This window comes from Apiospora aurea, assembly GCF_038362705.1.
Source record: "Apiospora aurea strain CBS 24483 chromosome Unknown utg000008l_segment0_segment0, whole genome shotgun sequence".
In the NCBI taxonomy this organism is placed as follows: Eukaryota; Fungi; Ascomycota; class Sordariomycetes; order Amphisphaeriales; family Apiosporaceae; genus Apiospora; species Apiospora aurea.
This window is the reverse complement of record NW_027117395.1, coordinates 2,512,272-2,527,551: the sequence shown is the minus strand read 5'-3', so window position 1 is coordinate 2,527,551 and position 15,280 is coordinate 2,512,272. Positions and strand designations below refer to the sequence as shown.

At 51.0% G+C, this 15,280-nt stretch overlaps 4 protein-coding genes across 4 annotated transcripts; 2 read left to right on the top strand and 2 right to left on the bottom strand.

Moving 5' to 3' along the window:
- Positions 1–3,323: 3,323 nt before the first annotated feature.
- Positions 3,324–5,395, bottom strand: PG986_012254 (nacht domain protein; the record flags this gene model as incomplete). The annotated part of the gene is made up of 4 exons (XM_066848476.1): positions 3,324–4,800; positions 4,874–4,973; positions 5,030–5,070; positions 5,226–5,395. The coding sequence occupies 4 exons, from the start codon at positions 5,393–5,395 to the stop codon at positions 3,324–3,326; spliced, it is 1,788 nt and encodes a 595-aa protein (XP_066695172.1).
- A 300-nt stretch (positions 5,396–5,695) lies between these two features.
- On the top strand, positions 5,696–9,184 carry PG986_012253 (uncharacterized protein; the record flags this gene model as incomplete). The annotated part of the gene is made up of 10 exons (XM_066848475.1): positions 5,696–5,717; positions 5,935–6,068; positions 6,153–6,829; positions 6,888–6,992; positions 7,052–7,248; positions 7,639–8,000; positions 8,062–8,492; positions 8,545–8,730; positions 8,793–8,913; positions 9,035–9,184. 10 exons carry the CDS (start codon positions 5,696–5,698, stop codon positions 9,182–9,184), a joined length of 2,385 nt encoding a protein of 794 aa, XP_066695171.1.
- Positions 9,185–11,198: 2,014 nt separating this feature from the next.
- PG986_012252 (mRNA cap guanine-N7 methyltransferase) lies at positions 11,199–12,620 on the bottom strand (the record flags this gene model as incomplete). The annotated part of the gene is made up of 1 exon (XM_066848474.1): positions 11,199–12,620. The coding sequence occupies one exon, from the start codon at positions 12,618–12,620 to the stop codon at positions 11,199–11,201; it is 1,422 nt and encodes a 473-aa protein (XP_066695170.1).
- A 717-nt stretch (positions 12,621–13,337) lies between these two features.
- PG986_012251 (26S proteasome subunit RPN7-domain-containing protein) lies at positions 13,338–14,936 on the top strand (the record flags this gene model as incomplete). Its single annotated transcript, XM_066848473.1, has 3 exons — positions 13,338–13,796; positions 13,857–14,686; positions 14,738–14,936. 3 exons carry the CDS (start codon positions 13,338–13,340, stop codon positions 14,934–14,936), a joined length of 1,488 nt encoding a protein of 495 aa, XP_066695169.1.
- Between the last annotated feature and the right edge of the window lie 344 nt (positions 14,937–15,280).

Here is a 15,280-nt window from a genome sequence, read left to right as displayed (position 1 = left end):
TAAAAATATAATTGGGTCAGTATTTGAGCTCATTACTTGGGCGAAAGGGCACAGCAGCTGAGGAAGTGAAAGCGGTTCTTCATAAGGACATTCATTTTTGGGATACCATTTGTATTGTGGGAGAACTTTTCAGTAGGCTTCAGCGGGATGACAAAGAAAATACGGTTTGAAATCCTCATAAGATAGATATGCAGTCACTAGAAGAGCTATCCGTTGGCATACGGCCAGCAGAGAGCTTGAGTTGGGCATACATATTACGGCTCAGCAGCGACATTGGGCATCAACTACGCAACAAATCGAAGACTTAATTGCTGAGATGTATCTGATAAATCCGCCAACGATTGGGTAATTCGACATGTATAAGCCTCACTAGACAGGGCGCTTCGTAGTTTGTCTCACATCTAATACGATTACTGGTGCGATGACTTTGAGTACCTCGTTGAACTCCACTATGACAGCTCAGCAGGCTGGTTACATTGATCCAAACTACGACCATATCAAATACTGAGTGGACATGCAAGGGGAGTGCGTGTTGGATCATCCCAAGGTACAGGTCACTGACCAGTCTTACTGTGGCACAATGCTCCCTTGCCGCCCAACTGGCCTAGCCTAAGCCCAAGGCTTGCAAGGCACGCGCATTAAAGTATATCGCCCCTGTAGAAACCAAGGGTCGGCTGAGACATGTATATTGATGGTAAGCCCATCTTGTTTGGTATAATAGAAAACACCTACTACTTGAAGCAAGTCACAGCCCAGGTCATCATCACATTGTTTGAAAGAGAGAGTGGAAGATCGATTGAGGATATCAGTTCGGGCAAATCAGCCGCGAATGTGACACCGCCTTAGCCAAGGTAGACTTCGTGGTGAAATTGCCCACATTTGATGGCTCAGCGAAAGGGCCAGATCCCTGTTGCTGATTTGAATCGAGACTTGGATTTAAGGACAGCCTGTTAAGAAGAACGTATCATTGGCTCAGCATTGAGCTTGAACTTGGCATGACGGTTCAGCAATGAGGCTATGCTGCATGTCGACTTTATGTTACCAATGAATAGGGCAAACCGCAATTGTAGAAGCAAGGCGGGTTCACTTGAACGCCCACTGAAGACAGTTTTGCTTGACGGCGCAGCTTTCGAGATGGTTGCAACCATTACGATCCCTAATCGAAAAGGACGGATTGGTTCAGAAAATATTTGATTGGCCAAACTCACTTAGACAGGGGGCTGAGGTTCTCATGGTAATGGACACAAGGCAATGACCAATACCTGAGAATGGAAAATCCATACATGACAGCTCAGACATTGGCGTCGTGGCTGTGTCGTCTTGGCCCGAATCGAAACCTCAATCGCTGAGACACAGTTTCAAAATCGCTGGTGATTGGACACACTCGCATCCAAGGTGTAATTTCATGTCAGAAATAGACACATACGGCAGTCCAGACCCGGGATCCAGACCCTGTCTGACGCCCAAGTGATATGGATGGCCTCACTAGGCTTATCTATCTACCAAGCTAATGTTCGCCAGCAGCCTGCCAGGCAGGGGATGATTGGTTCCGTATGCTGACAGGCTTTTTCACCAGGCGTAACGCAAGGTAGACAGCGGCTGAGCACAGAGGAGTCGGAGCCCACGTCGCCCGAGACCGCCCGAATCCTAGATCTGCAGAGGCAATGCAAACAATTCATCTAATTGGCGGATGGTCCAACGTGCTACCCAAAGTCATTGGGCGAAACGGCTCAGCGCCTACAAAGGGCTGCATTTGTTTTGACGAAATCAAACCTCAATTCTGCGTATTCAATCTTACATTGCAGGATCATCAGCTCAACTGAACATACTGTCAGACCATGGCAGTACCCTATACACTTTGCATACACTCAACTCTGTAACCTTCGTAGCCTACATACATCTGATCAAAGTTGCCTATCTTCCCGCCATGGCAGCGCCATTGATCTTCCTTGGCTCCATGGCGCCACGTTATCTGCTCTCTCCAGTAACTTGAGGCATGATAATGAGCAGAGTAATATCCGTGGCCCTATGAAGATACACCTTGGATAGGGCTCAGGGATGGCGTCGTACTGGGCCCGGGTCTGATCACCAGTCCTGCGAATTTAGTGGCAGCCAAAGTTGCTTCATTTCAAGTGCATTGACTGATAGAGTCTGATCTTTCAATGCACGGCTTAGCGCCACAGTGGTAGCCGATTACGCCCGACTCTGATCGAAACTTGAGTTCTCGAGTTTGGTAGTGCTAGAGCATCATGATTGGGCCAACACACGCATGCGTGCTCCGGTGGTAAGCCAAACAGCCTGGCTGCATGCCACCAACACGAACTGGAAAAACGGCTCAGCTTGAAAGCGCCCTCAGCCTTATTTCGAAATCGACTACCAATTCTGCGAGTCCGGCCTTAAGCAATGGTCCATTCTCGAAGTGGTGTTTCTACCACCCGCACGCATGTTTCATACATACTTACCCAATTAAACGAGAAGAAAATGCTAGCAGCTGCCCCCTCAGAGATGGTTCAAGCAGTCCAGTCTGGCCACAGTCGTAAAAGCACGCCTTAGGGGACCTGTAATAGAGATCGCAAGTAGGACGTGAAAAGAAATATTTGCTCTGAACAGTTACTTCTTCTCGCAAGGTCTTGTGAAGTCAGTCGGTTGACCAAAATGCGGTTGATGGGGGCCGAAATGATACCGAGGGAAACCGCGTCGAGCAGGCTTGTAGGACTTCGTTCGAGCAGGCGTCTAGGACGTCGTTCGATGAATAATCAAAACAAGGTGGCATTTGCCCTCGAAAATGCTCGTTTGGGGGCCAAATTGGGTGAATGGGGGCCGAAAACTGTCACAGCCGGCCAATTTTCAGTCGAAAAACTTAGAGGTTTCTGAGGGAACTGGTTATGATTGGGAGCCACTGACCCACTATTAGTCACAGTGAAGCGGATGCCAGCTGGCTCCCGCTAACCTTAAAACTTTATCTCCCTAGAAGCATGGTAGAACACGGGGAACAGATCTTAAGAACGCGGGGAAGGTTGCCCTAGTTCTATTGGTGAATTATTGTACCAGCAAGCCGCCGATCTGTCAGTATCACCTCATGATCATATGCCGATGCACTGCAGTAATGAGTAGGATCCACGTACTTTGAATTGCTTCTATGGAGCTGGAGAGGTCTTGCATTTGCCAGGCAACGTCCATTTACCATACAAGACTAGCGAGCCAAGGGTCCACCTAGCAGAATCGGAATGCAGCTTGGCTTGTACATATGCAAGTCCAGTAGAATGCAAGATAGACGCAGTGGTATGCGCAAAAATCTTCCAGTATTAACTAGCGTTGAGATTCTAAATATCTGAAGCCTTGATCTTACACAAGCTTGACGTACCCTCCTGGCCACTACTGTTTTCCTCTCCTCTCTGTGTGGCCGAGTGACGAATGTAGGAACCTTGGAACTGAAATCTTTTGGCCTTATGGAAATCTGCCAACCCTTCAGAGCCACTGTCATCTGAACTTCGTTTTTGGCTTGAGCTTTTTGAGCTTTTCGGCTGGAATGTATCAGCTCGTTCCATATCTAGTTCCGCGAATCGATCTTCCTCAGACCCCAAGGAAGTGGACGAGTTCAGAGTCACCAGAGTATCGACTCGCCGATAAGTAGGTGTGAGCCGGGCAACATGCGCCAGGATCTCATTTTCTGGGATGTCGCCCATCTCTGCCTTCTTCTCGTCTAGCAGTGCCCGAATGCAGAGCCTACCAGTTTGCGACTTGTGATGGTCAGCCAAAACGTCGGCGCGGGCAAACGTCCTTTGGCAGCCCCATGGGCTACCGTCCCGAAGATATCCTCGACATATGAATCTCCTCTCCTCAACATGGCGGGTCTCCTCGTGCCGCTTTTTGTCATGTTGTCTGACAAATGTCATCCCGCAAGTGTCGCACGCAAAAGGGCGTTCGTTCCGGTGGCTTCTCTCGTGACTCTGCAGGTTTGCAGGACGAGTGAAAGTTTTGGGGCATTGCGAACATTGAAATTTGGCCGGGCATGCTGCTTTGGCCTTTGTGGCGGGATTCGGCATGCTTGGAAAGCTGTCTTCCTCGCCTATAATCCCGTGAGTCTCGAGCATGTGCTTTTGCAGTTCAGCCCGTGTCGCGCATCCTAAAGTGGCAGTGATGCAGCCTTCGATCATGCATAGGTATGCACGGTCATGGCGAGCAATATGTTGGTCTCGCAAGTCGCAGTTTGGGAAACCATGGTGGAAGTAACGGCACGACATCCTGGGACACTTGAACCAGCTGCTACCATATAATTTCCCAAGACTTGCATGGGCGGCATCCTCACCATGCAGGAATAAGTACATCTCCAGGGACGATCTGAATCTGGAGATGATTTGGGAGAAGTCCAAGAGACCGTCGACCTCAGGGTTGCACTGTGAACCCATAATCTGCTTCCGCGTCCAGACAACGGCCTGCATGACTGAGGTGTGAATGTCAAAGTCCTCCAAAGGGCTCATGGTCTTCAACATCTTTTGAGGGATCATGATGTTCTGCTCTCTCTCCAAGAAGTGACTGTCCAAAAGAAGCTCGAGGCTCTCTGCCAAACCAAGGATGTCCTCATTGGCTGGGCTTTCCTGTAACCAGCTGAGAAGGTGGGGTGCCCACCAGACGCTGGCGTATTCGAGGAACCCGTAAGATCCTGCCAAAAGGGCCTCCTTCAGCACTGCCTCATCAATCTCCCGGTCAATTGGTTCGGTGCACAAATAGGTAATGCTGATCAAAGTCAGGCTTTTCTCAGCTTCCGAAATCCGGAAGATCTTGTTGTACTTGAGAAATCTAGCGACAGAGTTTTAGTTTCATATGATTACAGACTTAGAGACCTAAGTACATAGGGAGCATTGTGACTTACTCCCTCACGGTACTGTGTACCAACTCGATTGTTTGGTCGTCATGCACTTCAACGAATGATGCACAGAGATCTTTGGCGTCGTCTGCCAATCGCCGCCCTTCTGCAATGACGGTTTCACTGTGCAAATCAATCGATGCTGCCATCTGGATTTCGTACCATTTGAGTGGTCTTTTCGCACAACATATCCATCCCAAAAGCTGTTCGATCGTTTTGATAGTGTCATCTGGAAGACCGTCTGTGATTCGCTGCAAGATTCTTGAAGGCCAATATCTCAGATGCATTGAGAAACACCCCAATCACTTTTTCGTACTCTTTCATTGACTTGAGGAATGGGTCTAGTCGACGCATATACCTCAGTCGCTTGTCTTGGGCCTGTTTGCGCTGGATGCCACTCATTGTCTGCATGAGTCCATCGAAGCTGCTGAACTGGAAATGATCCAGTTGTTCCCTACTTAGCCCAGAGCCGCGCTTGAAGTCAGTAATTGCCTGGTCGAACTCCCTCTTAGGGACGTTCCCGGACATTTTGACACTCTCAGTAGGCCACGACACTAGACAAAGATGATTCTGAGTGCAAGACACCGTCCTCACGGAATTGGGTTGCCACTGACAGGCCGGGTCATTAATGTCACACTGAGCAGGCAGTTGGAGTATGAGAGTCCTTTCGCGAAGTATCGGGGCTTAGCCGTCTCGAGAGGGGTGTGCAGGAGGCAGTGTATGCTGACCGAAATCAAGAGTTCTGGAGGCTGTGTTAACAGATAGCAAGTATGCCTTGGAGGAAGCAGGTTTTTCCATCTGTATGCAGGACCTATGTTGTGCTGCACCATGCACGGTAATAGGCGAACTGGTGAGTCCAATCACATCAGGTAGGTGGTTATGTATATCTGGTATGAGATTCTACCCTATGAAGGTTTATCTGATCTTGACCGATCGCTCTTGCCGTCCATTCTGTGGATTTAATAAGGGCGGTATTGGGTTCTGCCTGCAGCAGGAGCAACCCCTCACCCTCCTCCCGTGGAAAGCAACCAGCTAGCACCTGGCCATCCCACTACTACCGAGCGCAGCATGGACTTCGCACCTGTTCCTACAGAACGTTGTGCACTGCAGCAACAAGCTACATACAACACTTGCTCCCGTAGCGCCCAGCTATGATGCCTCTTTCCCGGAAGAGGCTGTGTTGGAACAACCAGGCAGGGAGGTATGTTTTGGCATGGTGAGTACCCGCCGGTATTTCAGGGGATGATGAAGGCACGAACACGCGGCTGATTACTTACGGTGTCAGCTCACGGATGTCGTGACGCTATTCAGGTGGACTCCTAAAGATGCATCTGGTCATACAAGACAAGACAGCGATCAACCCAGCCCTCCAGGCTGGGAACCACTTTCTGTGGGTGTGCAAGAGAATTGCGCATATCTGAGCACCGAGTCGGGCCGGGCTGTATGTATCGTCAACATGCGTGTCTCGCATGCAGTAGTTGAGCTACAGAAACTGGACGGTTTACAATTCAAAGCGTTCGCCCAAGCCGGGGAGTGGCGTGCTCGACTCAAAGAACGTCGCACAGCGAGGGCGGGACGCAAGGACACCACCAATATTCGATTGAAGGTCACAATCGTAGTCCTGGGCCCTGAGGTAGCTGCCGATGAAGCAGCACGAGTTCTTGCGCAGGACCAACTTCTTCTTCAGGAGCCCCATGAAGAGCTCAACGGTCACCCTTATATCAATCCACAATCATTACATATCCCAGAGATACTGCAAAGAACTAGCTACACCGAAGAAATGTCTGGGCACGTACAAAACGGACCAACCGATTGTAATCTCCGTGTGCCAAAAGATGATCTCTCAGGGCCTGGCTTGGTCGACCTGGTCCTCAATATCGACGAGTTTTACAAGCATGTCCCGGGACATGACTACCTGCAAGAAGCATATATAGATGGACGCATCCGTACTCCTCTATTAAGGTAAGTGAAACTCGATTACGTAGTGCCTTTATATGCTAGATTGCTTACATGAACACAGGCATCAGAAGATTGCGGTTGATTTTATGCTCCGGCGTGAGTCTGGCATCAGTCAACTTTGCCGTAGTCTATGGACCGCTCGCGCATCAGATGACGGTCTTAAGATGTAAGATACTATCTGCGAGTGCGATTAGTTGGTCAAGTCACTGAAATAATACGATACAGCTTTGAGCATGTAATTACAGGCGCGAAGTGTCGGACAGCTCAAGACTACCCAGGTGGTCTTATCGCCGATGACGCAGGTCTGGGCAAGACCTTGACTACTCTTGCCATCAATGTCAATACTTTACCGAGCGCCGAAGAGTTCGCAAGAATGGACGAGAGTCACACCAAGGCTACGCTAGTTGTAGTCCCTTCAGAACGTAGGCTCGATATTGGATATTGATGTAGCGTCGAGCAGGAGTCTAAGCTAACGGGCTCCAACAGTTCTGCTCACGACCTGGAGAGACGAGATCAGAAGGCAAGTAACCTTTTCCAAGGCTATTGGTATCTCACAAAGGCGTTATGCTTACTCAATAGACACATCTACCTTGGGGCTATCAATTTTGAAGCTTATCACGGCCAAGGTAGACAGAAACTTGGAGCAAGACTCAGCGAGGTCGACCTTGTACTCACCACTTATGGCACCGTCATGGTAGAGTATGGAAAATGCGAGTCCATACTATACCAATACAACTGGTATCGGATCGTCTTGGATGAGGGCAAGTTACCATTGATGTCACAGTGTAACATATGTCCACTAACTCAAATAGCGCACCACATTCGCAATCCCGCGAGCAAACAAGCCAGAGCTGCGAATGGACTAAGACCTCAGATGCGATGGTGTCTGACTGGCACCCCAATACAGAACAAATTGGACGACCTAGGCTCTATTGTGAAGTTTTTGAAAGTTCCTTACTTGGAAAATTCTATAGTTTTCAACAAGCATATCACGAGGGTCCTCAGTCAAGGTAGCCCAGAGCATGGCTATCACAACCTCAAACAACTGCTAATAGGGCCAATATGTTTGCGACGCAATAGGTCTATCGTATCCGGTCCTGGTTATTGTACCGAAACTGTCAGACCTGAGTTTAGCCAGGCAGAGCGAGAAAGCTACCGAAGCCTCGAATTCAGAGTGCGTCATGCGGTAATGACTGCCGAGAGGTCTACGGGCTCGAAAAAATGCACACCACAAGATAATGGAGGCCCTGCTGCGACTACGAATGTTCTGCAACACAGGTCTAGAAGCGGTGCCTTCAGCCACAGGAAGTGGCGCATCCACATTCTCTCTTCAACCTGATGAGATACTGACCATGTTGCAACAAGCTGGGCAGGCAATGTGTTTCTATTGCTCGGCTGACATCGAGTCCCTTGGAGATATGAACGCATACGATAGTGGCATTCTAACCCAGTGTTCGAGCTTAGTCTGCAGCGATTGCCTGTCTCAGTACCACGAAGAGTTCAAGAGTCTGTCAACATTAAGATGCCCCATCTGCAACTTCGAGCATGAAGTTGCTGGGCTTACGCCAAAGTCGAATGGCGTTGGTACATATACGCGGCTCAGCATCCCATCTAAAATGGAAGCTCTTCTGGGAGACGTTCAAAATCATCACTTGTCTAAGAAATGGTAAGCGCCGGGTTGCTACTGGTTATGATCAGGCCATGCTAACATAGCCCAGTCTTATCTTCTCATTCTGGAAGAAGACACTGGATATGATTGGTCATACGTTTGAGAACCGCGGGTTGAGTTATCTTCGTGTCGACGGAAGCATGTCGTCCAAGAAACGCAATGACGTCCTGAACCGGTTTCAGACGGACAGTTCCTCTCGGATTTTGATGATGACTTTCTCAACCGGCGGCGTTGGGTAAGCCCCCTGACAGACACAAGACTAGATATGTTTGCTGACAAGTGTGATCGTAACTGCAGTCTCAACGGTCTCACGGTCGCGAATCGCATCTACATCATGGAGCCGCAATGGAACCCCGCCGTGGAACAACAGGCTATCGGTCGCGTACTTCGGATCGACCAAGGCCAGCCCGTGACCGTCGTGAGCTACGTTATGCGGCGATCCATCGAAGAGGCAAGTCAAGGCCCTGTCTAGAGTAACATATTTATCATTGTTCCTGGCTTGTCACATGAACGCGAGCTACCAACTAATTACTCCACAGATTGTGCAATCGAAACAGCTCAGAAAACTGCAGCTCGCCAGTGGGGGTTTCAGGGTTGAAGAGGACGGCCTGCAGAAGCAGTCCAATATGCTTCAGCAGCTCGTGATGGCTTTGGAGTCTCAGCTCGGAGACGAACAGGAAGGAATTTGACTGAACCCTGGGAAGAATGAGCTGAACTTATCCATGTTAGAATCACGTATAACAATTGCCAAGAGAGTAGACTGTATCGACTGCTAGGTTGTTAAGCGTGTCTCATACAGTTGTCCGGCGTTATGGACGTCGCGTATTCCCTTAATTCCCAGCTGGAAGTTGATTTCAAGGGGTAATAGTAGCATGAGATGTTCGAGTTTATGTTAATGTTTACACCCTAATATAGTTTCGGAGTGAAGACCCAGATCAGCGAATGCAAATGGCCTTAACCGGCGTAGCCTGGTCACTATGCCCGAATCTAGAAAATCAGTTGCCTGAGTAAGTACACTTGGTCAAACAGAGATTAGGAAACGAATCCAGGGTCTGAGGATGAAGAAATGGTGATCAGGTGTTACCAAAGGAAACTACGGAAAGCTGGGCCGAGAGAAGCGCTCCTAGGTAAGCGACCCAATGGTACACGATGCGGTGTCACGGTTCGGGAGGCTCAGCAGCCCCCACGAGAAGAAGCATTGATCGAGAACCAAAAGTGCAGAGAAGTTGAGAAGTTTGCAAGGTGATTGGTTATGCGGATTTGTACTCCGGCTACGATGCAGCACCTCTCGGGATTAGCTACCCCGAAATTCCATACTGAGACAAGAAACAGCCTGCAGTACACGACCGCAGCGCCTAGAACTTTTCTATGGCTCAGCAACGTTTCTTCGGAGGGTGACACAGCCCTTGAATCGAAACTTGAAGTCACCGCCTCAGCTATAACTGTAGCTAGATGTACTTAGTCATTGGTCTGTTGGGGAATAGACACAATCCCAGCGAATCATCCAGCGTGAGTCCTTGCAATACTTGATGATCGCCAGAGCCACTCGCTATAACACGGCTCTGCGCCTGGGCCGAACCCCGAGCAAATCTGGGAATAGAAACTGTAAATGATCGCCCGGACAGCAATTGCCACTTATGATTGGTCTGTTGATCGGTGGATAAACACACTCATCACTGTGGTCCAGAGTCAAGCCTGTAGAGTCGGCAAGTTAGAAGGGCTTCAGTGATACTTGTTAACCAAATAACACAGGCCATGTCACCGAATGATCGCGTTGATCAGAAACACACCAAGCCGCCGTGTGGGTTAACAAGTCGTATGGGACTGGACGAGGTAGTGCTCACGACGAGAACGATTTGTACCACCAAGCACCCAAGTCGAAAGTGCAAGCTCAGAAGGAAGGAGACTCGGCCTCTTTCGACGATATTCAATGCTCGAAGGCTCAACATAGACAGGGTTTGGTAGCAAGATCAGCACTGATCGAAACCAAAATGGTAGACTGGATGTTATATTCGCATTGAGACTGGACGCAGAGCCAGTATGTCGGGATACTGACAGCAAGAGACCATGGTTCTCTTGCTGCAGCAAAACACCGAGATGGAGTGCAGATCGGCTTAGTGCCGGGATTGATCATCACCAAAAGGCGAAATCGAAACTACATATTGTTGCCAGGCAAGAATCCCGACGTGACCATTGGCTAAGTACATAGGTGAATATGTAGTCTGCATGTAATCCCAGTTACCCGCTACACCGGCGAATGTTCTGTGGCTCCTACTTGTATGTATGGCATAATAGGAAGTCACAATCTCGGAGTTTAAGTAATATCCGAGATACTGGACCTCGTTAACGACCCGTTTTACAATGTTTTCCAGTTGTAAAGGGTACATTAGCTGAATTCAGTTGTTCCAGCTGTACGTCGTACATCGCCGACGAACGGGAAACGGAGATGCCTCACCCGCGTTGTAGAATCTGAGCAAACGAGAACATAAAGGCTGAAAAGCATACAACAGGGTACCCGGGAACTTGGCTACACAGAATAGTCTTCACTGGCAACAGATATCATTTTGCAAATGACAGCTAAGGTTGCATTGCATACTAGATATGCTCAGAGGCAGCAACCCTTGAAGTGACGGGAATCGATTACGCATTGCTATTTATGCCCCAGTAATCCACGGGCCCGTTGATCTAAGATAGGAGAGCCTACTAGACCTTGTAAAAACAGAACGCCAAATAGAAGTTGGCCACCTCCATTTCCTCAGGAGAGACCAACAAGGGACCGCCTCCTCTTTCGCGGACTCCCATGCGCTCGCTTAGAGGCCCCAGTATGCGATCATCCTTCTCTGTCTCCCAGATCTCCTTGAAGCTCTGATGGTATTGCAGTTCGAGGTTGTAGTCTTCTGCCAGGGCTCGGAAAGCGGGCCAGGGAACCACATATTCGGGAACTTCTTCGACGGCTTCGCTTAGGAAGAAGCTGTACTTCCAGCCAAACGGAGGCCGGAAAACACCATCAGCTGGCGTCTTGCCCGGGAACCGCACCCGGTACATCTCGTTGCCCCACTCTGCTGTCTCTTCTGCCTCTCCCTCTTCCTTGTCGTCAGAAGACGGTGGTTCTCCGGTAGCTGCGCTGGCTTTCTTGGCAGCCATGCGCTCATTGAATTCAGTGACTCGCTCTCCGATAATATCAGAGTTGGGAATGCAGCCCAGGAAGCGACCACCCTTCTTCAGAGAGTTCGATACGTTCTCCAGCATTCTGCGAGCCTTCTCCTCGCTTTCAAAGGCGTAGTGCATGCAGAACATCATGCTGACGATGTCGAAACCGCCCTGCGGTGACGGTCCAAAGCCAACCTTCTGAATGACATCGATATCCCCAAGTGAACTGCCAAAACAGTCTTTGACGTGAAAGAATGCGTCGTAGAGTCGCGGGGGACGGCCGCCTCTGTGACCGCCTCGGCCACCTCTACCACCGCCACCGCGACTGCTCATATTGCGATACCGATCGTGCGCTTGTTCAATTGAGATCTCTGCGGGATCAAGGCCGACATACAGAGCGACATTCTGGGGTGCTTGTTGCCATTTGCCGAGATCACCTCCCTTGCCACAGCCAATATCAAGCACCAGCAGGTCTTTGCCAGCGACGCCAGCAAGATCGCGCCCGTGCTCGTGCGCTCCCGGTGTATGATCCTCGTCGGGGGAGAACTTCTGGATGATTGTGCTCTTGACCCAATTGTTGAACACACGCAGGCCCTTGATGTTGCTGTCCTTCTTTCTCCAGTCGCGGCCGCGCTCGGGCACGGCATTGTAATGTTGTCTGACGACGTCGTTGATGGCGCCGCGCGCGGTCTGGGCCGCGAGGGCGGCAGCTTCTCTCTCGCGCTCGGCTTGTCGGTGCTTGATCTCGTCTATCTGGGCTTGTGTCATGCGGGCTCCTCGGCCGGGTCTCTTCTGCTTCCGCGGGGCCGGGTCGGAAGGCGACCGTGATCGTTGGCGCTTCTTGGCGGGCTGGAGTTTTCGGGCGTCAAAGGGTTCGGGTTGCGCGTCGTCATTGTCGCGCTCGTCGGCTGGCGCGCGACGGGTGTTGTTGCTGCTGCTGCTTTCGCGAGCAGGGGACCTCTCGTCGCTGCCCATTGTGCGCTGGGCTGACGGAATTACGAGGTCGGTGGTGTGTGGTGTTTCGCGGGGTCCGGTTGTATGTGTAAAGTAAAGATGATGGATAACGTTTGAGTGAAATGTTCTTGCTAGAAGAATACGGGGAATAAGACCAGAGAGTCAGTGATATGGAACGTTATGCGAGTCGCGAAAAGAGAATGAATGATGGAAGGAAAGCTGCACCCCAGACTGCTTCCACTACTACCTTTCCCTGACGCTAATTGATGGCATGTTCCATTGATGGATGGATTGAATGATCCCAGCAGCCCAGGTCACGGCTGCTACTGGCTGACTGGCTCTGGCCTCTGTAGCGGTGGATCAGCGGACAATGGAAGGCGGTACGTACCTGAGGCTCTAGACACGACCCGCTAGAGCTCAGTGCCGCAATTTGATTGGCCCGTTGCTCAGTGGCATTACGCGAGTTGTCTGCCGCCTTGCACCTTCCCGCAGAGCAGCCGCTGTTGCGAACGAACCGCTGGAACCATCATCTGTACGAGGCTGGCAAACAGCTTTGAGGGAACCGTTCATTCATCACCAACAACCTCCGTTGCATTACCCTCTCCCTCCCGTCGACCACTTCGCCGCGACTGCCATCCACGTCGCCTTGTTTGCATTTTAGGATACTGACTCAAGTCCTGTATCCTTTCCACCTCCGCTCCGCCCCTCAAGCGACTTTCGTCATCAACCGCCGCCACCATGGGCTCCGATCCCCAGTACGCCAAATGGCCTCTGCTGCCGCTGGCCCAGCATGTCTTCACCCTCACAAACTCCTATGCCACCCGCCCGGCCCAACAGTCCTCCGTCAAGAGCCTGCAAGATGCCATCAGCGAACACAAGATGGCCCCGCTATACAAATACCTGGCACACCCGACCGAAGGAATCCTGAACCTGGCCGGCGAGGGAAGTGCATCCTCCGCACCCCAGAAGCCCGTCAGCCGGAAGCCCAGCTCTGCCGGCATGCTGGCGAACAAGTCCTCTACGAGTGCAAGCTTACCGTGGGACGAGGAGGTCTACAACAAGCTGAAGGCCGAAAACGACAAGGAACTGGAGACCTTCCAGAAAGAGGAGGATGACGCAGTTGAACAGGCTGGTGACACGGAGATCATGGCCGCGAGGGGAAAGCGAGCTGAGTACTTCGCCCAGATCGGTGACAAGGTTCGCCTGCCCTTCCAGCCTCTGATGTCGTGTGGCCATATGTACTGACCAATGCTGTAGGATAAAGCGATAACAGCGTACGAGGATCTCTCCGAGAAAACCGGTATCCTTGGCACCAAGATCGACATCGTCCTCGCCATAATCCGCCTGGGTCTCTTCTACGGCGACAAGGTGCTCGTGAAGAAGCACGTTGCCCGGGCGAAGGCCCTGGTCGAGAGCGGAGGTGACTGGGATCGCCGGAACCGCCTCAAGGCCTACGAGGGCCTGCACCTCCTGACCGTCCGATCCTACAACCTTGCGGCCCCCCTGCTGCTCGACTCGCTGTCCACTTTCACCTCGTACGAGCTCTGCACATATTCCAACTTGGTCGTCTACTCCGTCCTCGCCGGTTCCGTATCGCTGAAGCGTGTGGACTTCAAGAGCAAGGTCGTCGATGCCCCCGAAATCAAGGCCATTCTTGGCGCTGATGGCGACGACAAGCTGATGGCACTGAGCGGTGCTATTTCTGCTGGCCCTGGCGCCGAGGACGCTGAAATGACGGACGCTAAGGCCGAATCCGCCAGGCAAGCGCCCAAGGGCACCACCGTGGTCAACCTGACCACGCTGGGCACCAGCGCCGACCAGCCCGAGAGCGAGATGGCTGTCGACTTCTCGCCTCTGGCGCAGCTCGTGAACAGCCTCTACACTGGCCACTACAAGCTGTTCTTCCAAGCATTGGCGCATGTCGAGGAGCAGTTCTTGACCCAAGACCGATACCTGCACGAGCATAAGAACTGGTTCATCCGCGAGATGCGTCTTCGCGCGTACCAGCAGCTCCTGCAAAGCTACCGGGTGGTCGGTCTGGAGAGCATGGCGAATGATTTCGGCGTCACTGTCGATTTCTTGGACCGGTATGTACAACACCTTTTCTCTTCTAGCACGTATGCTAACTCCATATATAGTGATCTCGCCAAGTTCATCGCCGGTGGCCGCATTCCCTGCACCATTGACCGCGTAACGGGCAAGGGTATCATCGAGACCAACCGTCCCGATGACAAGAACAAGCAGTACCAGGACGTTGTCAAGCAGGGTGACCAACTTATCACCAAGCTACAGAAGTACGGCCAGGCCGTTCGTCTTCGTGGTAGCGAGAGGGCATAAACGCTGTCTTACGATTCTGCTATTGCCCGAAACGGGGAGGGGGACATTGGCGTATATGCTAATAAAAGATGTGTACCAATACCGAGATAGACGACGCTCAAAAAGATACATCATGATGAATTGCAAAAATGCCTTAGATTGAGTGGTGATTTCCTTTGTAAATTCAAGTGCGTTCTTGCGCGATCTACGAATCTATCCGTAAAACTAGTCGCTTCTAAAGATATCCCCTAAGACTATCTATTTTATGAACCGTCGCGATGCTCGAACAGGCACTGATCCTCAACCTTATTACGCAAATGCTGCGTCATGCATGGTCCTCGTGAATTTGGCTTCTGGAAATCAAC